The sequence below is a fragment of the Vanessa cardui genome, chromosome 8 (genome assembly GCF_905220365.1).
Source record: "Vanessa cardui chromosome 8, ilVanCard2.1, whole genome shotgun sequence".
Taxonomy (NCBI): Eukaryota; Metazoa; Arthropoda; class Insecta; order Lepidoptera; family Nymphalidae; genus Vanessa; species Vanessa cardui.
In genome coordinates, this window is record NC_061130.1 from 5730710 (window position 1) to 5743697 (window position 12988).

The 12988-nt window shown below is 33.2% G+C and overlaps 2 protein-coding genes across 3 annotated transcripts; one reads left to right on the plus strand and one right to left on the minus strand.

Annotated features, from left to right (window-relative positions):
- The first annotated feature begins 2708 nt into the window (after positions 1 to 2708).
- Positions 2709 to 9382, plus strand: LOC124531815 (juvenile hormone esterase-like). 2 transcript variants are annotated; one of them, XM_047106350.1, is made up of 4 exons: positions 2709 to 2794; positions 6567 to 6705; positions 7528 to 8822; positions 8899 to 9382. In XM_047106350.1, exons 2-4 carry the CDS (start codon positions 6580 to 6582, stop codon positions 9056 to 9058), a joined length of 1581 nt encoding a protein of 526 aa, XP_046962306.1. In that variant the 5' UTR covers positions 2709 to 2794; positions 6567 to 6579; the 3' UTR covers positions 9059 to 9382. The 2 variants fall into 2 exon arrangements, with proteins under 2 accessions (XP_046962306.1, XP_046962307.1); XM_047106351.1 differs by lacking the exon at positions 2709 to 2794 and adding an exon at positions 2962 to 3055.
- LOC124531816 (splicing factor U2af 38 kDa subunit) lies at positions 9194 to 12732 on the minus strand. The gene is made up of 5 exons (XM_047106352.1): positions 12450 to 12732; positions 12088 to 12242; positions 11746 to 11903; positions 11300 to 11499; positions 9194 to 9932 (listed from the first exon to the last, which is right to left on the minus strand). The coding sequence occupies exons 1-5, from the start codon at positions 12491 to 12493 to the stop codon at positions 9806 to 9808; spliced, it is 684 nt and encodes a 227-aa protein (XP_046962308.1). The 5' UTR covers positions 12494 to 12732; the 3' UTR covers positions 9194 to 9805.
- Between the last annotated feature and the right edge of the window lie 256 nt (positions 12733 to 12988).

Consider the following 12988-nt stretch of genomic DNA (forward strand, 5'->3'; position numbering starts at 1 on the left):
AGCGTAACGCAGATCCAATTAGAACATTAAAGAAGCCACGATCATAACAGACGCGAAGAGAGAATTTTTGTGGTAGGGCCTTGTGCAAGCCCTTCTGGGTAGGTACAACCTACTCATCAGATATTCTACCACCAAACAACAATACTTGGCATTGTTGTGTTCCGGTTGAGGTGAGTTGGGTGGGTGAGACAGTGTAACTACAGGCACAAGGGACATAACATCTTAGTTATCAAGGTTCGTGACGTGGGCGATGAAAGGAATGGTTATTATTTCTTACAACGATATTGTCTATGAGCGGTGGTGACCACTTACCATTAGGTGGCCCATATGCTCGTCCGCCAACCAATAGCATAAAAAAGGACTTAAAACAATTCGGAAACTTAGTAAAGGTTAACTAAATGACGATAACGATATTAAATCATGTAAGCTGAAAGGAATGGGCAATGGTTGCATAACACGTCATACTAAAGCCTTGGCCAAAAGTATGGAGCACCCCCAATATATTTCAATTTTATTATGAAGGCTCATTCGGAAGTAAATGAAACAATTTTATAAGTTTAATATGGTGTTTATTATTACAAAAAATTAGTATTTAGTTGGCCCACCCCTGGCCTTAATCACAGCAGTAATTCTTGCAGGTAGCGACGTAACTAGTTTTTTACAGTCTTCGGTGCTTATATTGTTCCACTCTTCACGTAAGCGCCTTTTCAGGTCTTCTTTGGTGGTTATTGTATGGCGCCGGACCTTACGCTTTAATATACCCCATAAATGCTCAATGGGGTTCAGATCCGGTGACTGTGCAGGCCACTCTAGAAGCTCTATATTATTTTCCCGAAACCAAGTCATTGTGCGGGCTGACTTGTGACAAGGCGCGTTGTCTTGTTGGAATCTAACTCCATCCATATTGGTGTCTCCAAAAAGTGTAGAAAACGAGGGTACCAATGCTGATTCCAGTACATTGATGTACTTTGTAGAGTCCATCCGACCCTCGCACACGAACATTTCACCAACTCCAGAATTAGTCATGCAGCCCCAGACCATTACGCTTCCTCCACCGTGTTTTACAGTCGGTACCACGCATTGGGGGTTGAATTCTTCGCCCACGCGACGACGCACGTAGGTGATACCAGGGATACCAAATACCTGAAATTAATCGTAAACAAGATAGTTAAGAAATTAGGAAACATAGAATCGGTTAATTAATATTTTAATTTATTTTGTTTTATCTATATTGTATACAATATTATCTGACTTACCTCAAAGTTTGATTCGTCGGACCATATGATATTTGACCAGTCTTCTTTCGTAAAATATTGATATTTTAGGGCCCAAGCGTAGCGGGCTCTTTTGTTATTGTCCGAGAGCCATGGCTTCTTCCGGGCTTTGCAGCCTTTAAGGCCAGCTTCCTGAAGCCTTCTGCGAGTTGTTCTGGCTGATATTGTTTTATTAACTTCCGTTGATAGTTCAGCAGCAAGCTCAGAAGAAGTTTTTTTTCTATTTTTTAAAGATTCCCTTACTAACTTTCGGTCTTCTCGGTCAGTGGTGATGCGTTTCCGGCCTGGTTTGGGCCTGCTAAGGTGTGAGCCGGTAGCGACGAATCGTTCAATAGCTAATTGCACAGCTCGACGCGAGCATTTCACGGTTTTAGATATTTGAACTTGTGATTTGCCTTGCTCATGCAAAACTTGAATTTGCACTCGTTGTTCCAGAGTAAGTTCATTCTTTTTAGGCATTTTGGAATAATATTAAATAATGTTAACACAAAATAACAGCAAGAGAGCACTAAGTCACAGCGTGTGTACACAACGAAAGTGATTAGCGAAGTGATCATTCTAAAGTGATTATTCCAAAAAACGTAAATTACATAAAAATAGGGGTTTTATTACAAGCTACCAAGTAAAACAATAGTTTTACTGGGCGACATCTTCAAACGTCTTATGAACAATAGTTCATAAGACGTTTGAAGATGTCGCCCAGGTAATGTATAAACAAAAGGCTTTGTTTTATGCGGTATTTATGATGCACGTGCAACATTTATAGGGTGCTCCATACTTTTGGCCAAGGCTGTAAGTACGTCACGGCGGATAAACTTCATAGTTTGCGATGCTATTTAGGAATGGTAAATCATGCAAGCACGAAATGATCAAATTATAGAAAGATACGCAAAACGACAACACGTATTTATGTGGAAAATAATACGGATTAAAATAAACAGAGTGTTCGTTATAAATTATAATGCGGTTGTTTGTCGAAATGCTGCATACAAATCTTTTTGTAGGTACCTATATATAATATGTGTATCTATCTATAAGTAAGTGACAAAAGTTATAGAAGTATGGAACATATTAACTATCACTACCGTTTTCGAAGATAAAATCTATATATATGTCAAATTATAGGTGTCAAGAAATAAAACATATCCATAACATATAGGTACTTTAAAATTGACTTAACTCATCTAAACCAGGTTTATTAGAGCCTAAATATTTCGAAAGTTTATTAAAAGGCGTTAAAGCAATTACAACTAGAGATGGCAGAATATCCATGAATGTTTGGTTTACTAAACATTCGTTTATCGACCCAATATTTAGCTTAATATTTTTTCACCGAGTAGTCGTACTCGGTAAAATTCATAATCAGTCCATCACTAGTTACAATACAATTAATTTTATAGACACACTAAAATGCAGATAACATAATTTATCTTCCTAAGATAAAACGTACCTCGCCTTTGTATGGTTTCAGTATCATTTTAGTCAGTCTTAGCTAATTCAGTATTGTGATAATCAATTAAGTAAGTAATTAATTCATTTATTTCACTGATTGTGATTATTATTATATATATTCAGTCATACAATACAAGTTTGAGTAGAAATAATATGATATTATAATCGGTGGTTCCTTTGAATTTTATAATCTATCCTCCCTGGATCCTGGAGCTGACCAGTGCCACTGAGTTCTGCCTATATTAATTTCTCCAAGTTATATTTTAAATAAACATTCTAGTAGTTAACTGGCTGAAAAAAAATTAGAACGACTAAGAATTATACTGCATGTAAGTATATTTATATAATCTAATTGTTCTGTCGTATTTAATATTTAACAATTTTTTAATTTTACTACTTTTGTACCTGCCTCGTTGGTGGATTCGCCAGGTGAAAAGACTGCCTGCCTGCCTAGTGTATTTTAAATCCCAAGTGGATCGCTAAAAATGTTATTGAATTTTTATGCTAAGACAGTCGCAGTAGCAACTTGAGGTAGGATATGTAAAATGTTAGCATTCTCCTTAAATGTGCATAGTCTTTGGAATGGTCATATGAAGTCACTTAACCCTGGGTTTAAATTACGTATTAGCATAGTAATATAATATTGCTAGGGGTATAGGTTAGGATTCTCAATAAAATGTTTTCTTGGTAATAAATCTTTTATTTAAAATCTATGCACATTAACGGTACCTAGTAAGGAGTTCTACTAAGTAAACAACAACGCAAACTCGCGACAGATTTCAATTTTTCTAAATTTAACACATATATCTATATTAGTATAAATATATATTATAAATAAGAAATTTGCATCGCTTTGCAAAAAATAAATAAACATGGTAAGCTCGCTCAGCTAAATCTATTTCTACTTTAATACTTATTGTTCAAGTCAGCGAATACATTATTATCAATGACAAATTCTTCTCAATATATAGGCACTTGCTTAATTATTGTAAAAAATATACTCCGTCGGAAAATAATATCATATAAAAAATAATCAAAAATATTCTACGAGAAAATTTCAGCTGGATTACATTTATTGTTTTTATATTGATAATTATGCTGTATAATAATGATAATCATATTCGCAATGATTAGAAGGCGAACGTTTCTTTCCCAAGGTATCATAATTTTATCATAAACGAAAAAAGTCGCTTAAGTTTCCATGTCGCTAACTTTCCTATTTTATTACTAATTTTTCGTTTGATAAGTTGGTAATATTATTAATCCATTAGGTATATAATTACACATCACAACTTATAGTATATATATGCTATATATTCTTGCTTTGTGTTTATAATATTTATGTAGATAGTTATGTCTTATCTAGCAATTACTAAATAAAAAAAATGGTACCGTCGTTACTTCTGATTTTCCATAACACAAGTGCTTTAGCTACTTACATTGGGATCAGGGTAATGTATGTATGTGGTGTCGTCCAGTATTTATTTATATTTAAAAATTAAACGTTTTAGGAACCTCTGTAACTAATATTAATTGATAAGAAGCGACCGCCATTTTTGATATGGTTAATGAATCTTTAAACCCCAGTTTGTATGCGGAAATAGCTCTCTTCTGCATGATGAAATCTTATTATTGATATAGGTAAGGGGGATGATACCAGGGTATAACACTATTGGATATTATTCTGTGGAAATAACTAAATGTATTTTAAGCGAGCCCTGTCTTACACGGTTTCGTTTTATTTTGTTTACCCCGAATACTGCGGAGTCGTCTCGCAAATCTATTAATATGAGGGCCCCATTGAAGCTCACCGTCCATGGAGTGTCATTGTCATAAAATACCAACCATTTCGAGTTTGTTAAGACAATTCATATCATTTATATATAAAAAAAATACTAAAAACCTGTTCAAAATTAAATAAAAAATATTCAATAAGCGATTGACTAATTACATACTTAATAAAATTAAACATTATTTTGCCATCTCAGAATATTTCTAGTCTGGGTTCACAGAAGACGCTATGTTGGCGCTCGATTTCATTGTAACCGAAACATTTGACACTGCTAAGTCAGCAGTATTTATTGAACCTAAAAAAAAATGTTGACTCTGTGCCCGCCCTTCTAAACAGTATTACAGTAAAGGGCATGCCCCCGTGAACGTACGCACGCAATTAAAATAGGTGAAGCCTGCAACTGAGGAAATGGTGTCAGAAAAGGAAGTACCTTCAGTCCTCCAGTCTTTTATTGCTCGTTTACAGGAAAAGTCTCGTCAATTTGAAGACTGATGGAGCTTATATATTCTCTTATTCTGATAACAATGCTGTTTAAAACTTGGAACAGCGTTTAAAAACTGCAGAGTGCTGACAAGAATATAATCATGGCTTAACCATAATCTATCCCTCAACGTAACAACTAATCTTATTTATTTCCCTAAGTGTAATCATACCCTATTATTAAGATCGCAATTGCTAACAATTTACTAGATAATTTACATAGTCTTGTCATAATATACGATAAAGAAGAAAAACAACAATTTTACACAGGTTTTATTATTACATTTTCGTTATTAACTGCCTACATACATTTATACAACACGCCAGTAAAAATAAAGCGAGCCAAACTTAGCGCCAATTACTGCTGTTAATTATCATTAGATTATATATACATATATGACACAGCAATATTTTTGTAAACATTTTAGAAATTTGCTTAATTAACGATTAAGCTAATCAGTGCTGTAATATGCTTCTACTTTGCTTGTGGCTTCTAGCAGTCTAAAATACAGCCTGCCCAAGTAATGTTTGTCGAAAGAGCTGATTAAGAATTGCTCCATCTAATATATAGTTTTTTTTATGGTATAGGTTGGCGGACGAGCATATGGTATATCATCAGGTGGTATACATCAGGTGGCTGATGGTAAGTGGTCGCCATCACCCATAGACAATGACGCTGTAAGAAATATTAACTATTCCTTACATTATCAATGTACCACCAGCCTTAGGAACTACGATGTTATGTCCCTCATGCCTGTATTTACACTGGTTCACTCACCCTTCAAACCGGATCACAACAATACTGAGTACTGTTATTTGGCGGTAGAATAAATGATGAGTAGGTGGTACCTACCCAGACGGGCTTGCACAAAGCCCTACCACCAAGAAATCAGAATGTTAACAACTCGTATGTTAGCGAACTAGCACTAGCAAAATCATTGTCGAGAGAGGTAGACCTTAGGCCGTAAATTTATCAAATCCTGTTCCACGCATGTATAGTACATTAGTTTGTATAGATAATCGATTTTTCTATTGAACTACATAATTAACGACCTCTTCTCACCCGATGAGTGTTCTGCCTTACAATATTTTGTTCGCACGACGCACCGCATACACTAATTGAGACGGCACTTATTGTATCCCTATAATGTTCTAAATTACATACCTAAATGTTAGCATTATAATAGGTTGAAAGTATATTAAAAATATAATTAATAGAAACAATATTATTAATTTATTTAATTACACGATTATATCGTGTAACTTTTTTAATGTTTCCATTACAAGTAAAATTCTGCAAAATAAAACTGCCTATACACTAAATTATTTATAAGAAAAATACATAGGTATAAACATAAACTCATACAGTATTCTGCTCACGCTAAATGATAAGAAACTGGTATTATATGTTAAATATATGGAAATATAAAGATTATTTGATCGGTTACGACATAGATACATATATTGTCAACGTATAAAACTTGCAAGGTTATCAAAATGGTTTGTTTGGCAACAGACCAAATTATGGTTACTGGTGATATAATTGCTTAAAACATTAAATGTTACAGAATAATTCTAAAAATGGCAGTAACAACAATTGAACAAGGAAAAATTAAAGGAGTTCTGTGTGACAGTAAAAATGGCACATACTATGCGTTTAAAGGCATTCCATATGCAAAACCGCCGCTCGGACCATTAAGATTCAAGGTATGCCAGTATACATAACAAAACATCAACATTCGATAGTTGTTTTATCATTTATGGATTGGAGACACATCTCTAATTTGTTTTTAAGCTAGCTGTACAACCCAACCTCGGATGTGACCTATTCAAGATGTTATCTAATACAAAATGCATATATAATACCATACTAGGTATATTTAAAAAACCGCTACCATTATGACCCCACTTAATTGACTTAGTACCTACTTTAATCGATGCGGGGATTTTTAAATATTTTACGCTTTGTCCCCTTACATAATTGCAGCATTTAAATTACATAGCAAGTTAGTTAGTTAGTTCATAAGTTCTAATTTAAGTAATAATTAGTAATCTAACTATAGCAATAATTAATATTTCCAAAATTTAATATTTGATATTGTACTTGAACATCGCTATTATATTCGCCTTTTAGTAAAAGGACGCCTTCGTGGACACGCCCGGCTAACCCAATAGTTTATTAATGAAAAAGATAATTATAAAAATATATTTAACTAACCCGGAGACAATGTAGCATTCTGCAAGTAACATCAAGTGCCATGAATTGATTATAATTAAATACGGCGATATATTAGTCTCAACATACAAACAAACAAATTTTACCTATTTTTAATCTTCATATTGATAAATATTATTATAAATAAGAGCATGTTTTGACGATGTTATTGTTTATTAATGTTTAACAAGTACATATATAGACCTTACGTACCTGTTCTCGTAGCATCAAACTTACAAAACAGCAATAGTTCTCCACGCTTTATTTGAAGTTTTCTTTTTATATAATCCGTAAATATTTTTATCATGTAACAGGCTCCGCAACCCCCAGAGTCATGGAAAGGTATTCGGGACGCATCAGAGCATGGACCGGTGTGCCCCCAATTTAACGAGCGTTTGCAAAGTATCGAAACTGGCAGCGAAGATTGTCTGTACCTTAATGTATATTCTAAATCAGTCCGACCCACTTCTCCCATGCCCGTGATGGTATGGATTCACGGAGGAGCTTATTACACGGGGTCTGGAAACTCTGATTTCTATGGTCCTGATTTTTTTATGAAGCATGACGTTATCTTGGTAACATTTAATTACCGATTGGAAGTCCTTGGATTTTTATGTCTTGATAATGAAGAGGTACCTGGTAACGCAGGTTTAAAAGATCAAGTAGCTGCGCTGCGATGGGTCAAAAATAACATAAGTGCGTTTGGAGGTGATACAAATAACATTACGATCTTCGGCTGCAGTGCTGGCGCTGCATCGGTTTCATTTCATTTAATTTCTAAAATGAGCGCTGGATTGTTCAACAAAGCCATATGTCAAAGCGGCGTTTGTATTAATGACTGGGCCTACAGTATATACGGCCTTCAGCGAGCGTTTCAACTAGGAAAATTGTTAGGTAAAGATACCGAAGACACGACAGAGTTATTGGAATTCTTAAGAAATGTCCCAGTGTCCTCGTTAGTGAATATTAAATTGCCCTTAATCGAAACTAATCACAGAGATATCACGGACAGCATACTTTTCGCGCCTGTTTTAGAAAAATCTGATCTGAAAGTTGAAAAATTTATCACTGAATCTCCAATTGATCTTGTTAAAAGAGGATGTTTCGCAAAAGTACCTTTAATTGTTGGGTATACCTCGGGAGAAGGAATTGAGTTAGGAAAAAGTTTTCCTGCAACTTTAGATTTTTTAACAACTTTAGGCGCTGTGGTACCGAGGGAACTAAAACTAAAATTCGACGCAGAAAAATTAAAGGACGCTGATGAAAAAATTCGCAACTTTTATTTTAAAGGCAAACAACTAAATGCAGACATGATAAAAGAGGTAGTTAATTTGGAAACAGATAAGCTGTTCGCGTACAATGTTACTAGATTCGCACGTTATTACAAATTTTTCACCTCCATGCCCGTGTACTTATATAAAATGACGGTTGAAACGGAGCGAAATTTCACTAAAAAAGCATATAAAATGGAATTTATACCTGGAGTTTGTCACGCAGACGACCTCCCATATCTCTTTCACATTACCTGTTTTGATATTCCATTGACAAAAGAATCGAAACATGTTGTAGAAAACTTCGTCCAATTATGGTACAACTTTGCTTTATCAGGGTACGTATCCGGTACGAGTACTTTTGTTATGTACACTGAGTCACAGAATCATAATATGTTTTTTATTTTGTTCTAGAAATCCAACATCAAAAAACGTTGGCGTTGAGTGGAAACAGTTTTCGGATAAGGATCGACAGGGCCTCATCATAGACAAAACACTAAAATGTATTTCGGATATTGATGCAGAGAATATGAATTTATGGGAAAATATTTTCGAAGAAACTGCATTGCTTTGAATTTGCTTTTAAATCTAAGAAAATGTTTGCAATGTAATAATAATTCAATTGGCAATATGAAAAACGTCATCCATTTTTATTGATATATTAACAAATATTTTTTTATCTTACATTATTCTTGAATAAAAAAAAATACCCTTTAGTGGAATATACTTATAATGAACGTAATACAATGTAGTTGTTTTCATAGCTGATAGATTGTATGATCTTATAATATGTACTGCAATACCGCAAGATAATTTGTGAATAATTTACTTCTATGACTTTTAGGTTATTATGTTTTGAAAAAGTGTAACAAGTAAATAAAACTGTTATACAAACACATACACAACTATTATTTCCCTAAATTTATGAAACTAAGGATCCTTTAAAGTGAACCAAAGTTGCCTCATAGTTCTTGGTTTTTGCCTTGCAGTACACATATACATCAACCAACATGAACATCGGTAACGGAAGAACAATATTTTCAGCTTACAAAGGATTTTATTTGAAACATTTTAAATTTTAAATGTTTATAAATCAAAAAAATTGTAAAGAATTTCACCAATGCGTAAACACTGAATACAAATCGTATTAGTTGTGCGCTTTAACCCATTGGACATAACTTTTAGAATTACCTTTATAATATAAACATTTAGATACATCAGTACAATGCCGTAAATGACATTACAATAGCATTATCGGTATACATCTAAATATCTAAATAGCTATGATAGGAAAAGCGCACAGGTTATGAGATATATTGGGTTAGTATCGGCCGGAGCGCGAATTGCGAGGTGGCTCACGGCGACGCTCACGCGAGCGCGAACGGCGGCGACGGTCGCGCGAACGACTGCGAGAGCGGCGCCCGCCTTTACGTCGCGCGTACAGGTATCTGAAAAAACATGTATACTCATATTACATTTTCCTTCCAGAAGTTAAATATTCGATAAGATATTCCATTCACCAGGTCTTTATCTATGAAATAACCGTTTTTATGAAATAAATTAATGTTTTTTTTTAAGCGACTTCAAAAAAATAAATGTTCTCAATTCGACGCGTATAGCGTATATATATATTTTTTAATGTTTGTTCGCTGATTACTTCGTCAACTATGAACCGTCAATTTTGATGATTATTTTTAGTTAGAAAGAAGATCCTCCTGGAAAGGTACCATGATGAGGATATCAGAGTCTGATGATGTGATCCTGAAGAAATCGAGGGAAACCCTCAAATTTTATAGGCACATGTACCGTGTTTTACACATTTTCTGAAGTTATGTTGGCATTTGCTTCTTGCAATCATAATGTTATACTGCTGAGCTGATGGCGGAAGGTGTAAGTCCTCAATTACTAGGAGTTAGAAAATAGTTCTTTCAACATTAATATATGAATTTATTCTCCTCTTCCTAGTTTGTCATTGTTTGGTATATCATGCTCCAGAAGTGTTACTCCCATATAAGTTTTATTGAAATAGTTTTAGAGCTTATTGTAAAAATCAACAAATAACCATTTGTTACATAAGGACTTTTAATTTCTTTTTTGAGAAAATAACACTTAATGAGTAAAATAAAATATTTTTTCAATAATACATGTTTAAATCAAATTATTTTAATACTTTTTAGTAATCACTTTGAAGTCAGTGTTATTTTTTAGAAAAAATATTATATCTTTTATATTATTTATTTCAAACAATCGAAGCATCACAAATACAATCATTCTACGTGGATTAGCATCCAAAACTAAATCCGTTCCGTAATTCCTAAATAAGTTAAAGTTGAATATAGTTTAGCTGTTAATAGCTTAATACTGAATTGACCGTATTTCTGCTCTTAAGTCACACCATGGCGGCTAGTGTTTTAGTTCACTTGATATGTAGATTAAAAATTACGATTTTTAAATTTAGTACAATAAAGTAATAATGTACCTTTATGACTCAAAATCAGAATTTTTAAGTATATTTCTATATAATCGTTAAGTTTTATGAACTTTCATAATTTATTTTTCACAACGGAAAATACCCTATTCTTAGTAGTCATAGAGTTCATAGGGTACTTATTTAGTAAGCTTTCTTATCTTGCCAATTTGACAGAAATGAACTAATATTGTTTTGACACAAACATCAAAAGTTGCTGCTAATTCAGTAGTACAAATCTCAATCTATCAAGCGGCAATTTTAAAGAGACCAATTATCATCAATCTAACAAGTTATCAAAATTAAATAATCTTTTACTAAATCAATGTAATAAATTTCTAGACTCACCTCCGAAGCTCCCTCGAAATAGGTTTAAGGTGCATAAAGTTGCAAAAACCACTTCGTGTGCACTCTCCCATCTCATACTGACGGCAGCATGCTTCACGGAAATCTGTCACAGGTGATAGCTCTGCATATACAGGCCGACCACCGAACCAACGGTTGTTAAGATCATTAACAGCCTTCTCTGCATCTTCTTCTCGACGGAACTGAAATTATTTAATAATAAACTTTATACCAAGCCTATTTTTACATATCACTATTGGTAAGTAGTGTAGGTCTGTTTATTACTTACATACCAAATAGATGATTGACATCACCACAAATTATGAGCAAAATTTAAAACAATACATATTTTATTACGGTTTAACATTTACAAGAATTGAATTCAAATAAAGTAAATAAAATGTAATGTTTCTTCCATATTGATAAATAACTTGGTAATATCAATTTACCTTAATGTAAACATTTCCGACTAGGTGATCTCCAAGATTATCACAAACATTCATTTCTTCTATTTCACCATATTTATCTTCACACTCCACAAATACATCTTCAAAGAAATTGTCATAATGCTCTTGCATCTCTTCATCGGACACATTTGCCACAACCACTAAAATTGATTAATTATTTAGGCAAACACATAGCATGATCTTCCATAATAAAATTCAAAATAGTCACAACACATTTGACTTTCAAAAATTTTCTAAAATTCACATTAGTGGTTAAAAGTTAAAGACTTAATTTGTTGTCAATGTGTGTAAGGCAACTGAAATCAACTTAGCGAGGATACTTACAATGACTACCATCCGCAGATTTAGCAGAATTCTGAGGATTCACATACAAATTTTGTAACAAAACAGTTTGAGAGAAAGTGGGTTTATTGTGAATTCTTGAACACCGATCTCCATGTCGACAAGCTCCAATTTTAAAGTAAAAGGAGCAATTGACTCTGTTAACAAAAAATATTATATCAATATTAATTTAAACATAAGTATTAACGTATTGTAGTGTTCACAAAAGCTTTACTAAAAACAACATAACCTTAAAGACAACAATGGAAGCTAGGTGCCGAAAAACTATTAAATCAATATCTTTAATTGATTAAATCTTAAAAGGATTGAATTTTCTTCTGTAATTTAGTAATACAACTACTTACTTGTCTTTTTCGGTACCAAATATAGCCGCCAAATACTCAGCCATGTTAGTAAAATTATAACAACATACAAATTTGTCTTAATATTAATTTGAATTTGTCTTAAATAACAAGAAATGTTTCAATTTCACGTATAATTGAAAATAAGTAAATCATATCAATAACTTTTAAACCATATAATCTACTTCAATCAAATTGGAACTAAAAATTATTTACTTAATTTGCCATTCGCCATTACGGTCATTAATGCCAGCGTCGGGACTCGGGCTGTCGGGCAGTGATGCCACCTCATACAGAATTATCTCCAATCGAAAAACTTTCGATTCACCTTAATGTCGAATAAGTTGTCGATTGAGTTCAAATAAAATTTAAAAATACATACGAGTATTAAAAAATAGCTATTCTATGATATGGGTCTGTTTTACACATTTACATATAATAATTTCTGATTTAATAATAATCATAAAAATGTAACTAAACATCCATTTTTTATCGCTTTTTTTTTAAGGTTTTATTTTCGTTGATTCGCTATTTTCTTGTCA

Bases quoted from the DNA above. Each gene is read 5' to 3' on its own strand.
- LOC124531815 (XM_047106350.1), top strand. From the start codon at position 6,580: ATGGCAGTAACAACAATTGAACAAGGAAAAATTAAAGGAGTTCTGTGT. The intron at 6,706-7,527 runs GTATGCCAGTAT...ATCATGTAACAG, and splicing joins TCGGACCATTAAGATTCAAG to GCTCCGCAACCCCCAGAGTC. The intron at 8,823-8,898 runs GTACGTATCCGG...ATTTTGTTCTAG, and splicing joins TACAACTTTGCTTTATCAGG to AAATCCAACATCAAAAAACG.
- LOC124531816 (XM_047106352.1), bottom strand. From the start codon at position 12,493: ATGGCTGAGTATTTGGCGGCTATATTTGGTACCGAAAAAGACAA. The intron at 12,243-12,449 runs GTAAGTAGTTGT...TTTTGTTAACAG, and splicing joins TTTGGTACCGAAAAAGACAA to AGTCAATTGCTCCTTTTACT. The intron at 11,904-12,087 runs GTAAGTATCCTC...AATCAATTTTAG, and splicing joins ATCTGCGGATGGTAGTCATT to TGGTTGTGGCAAATGTGTCC.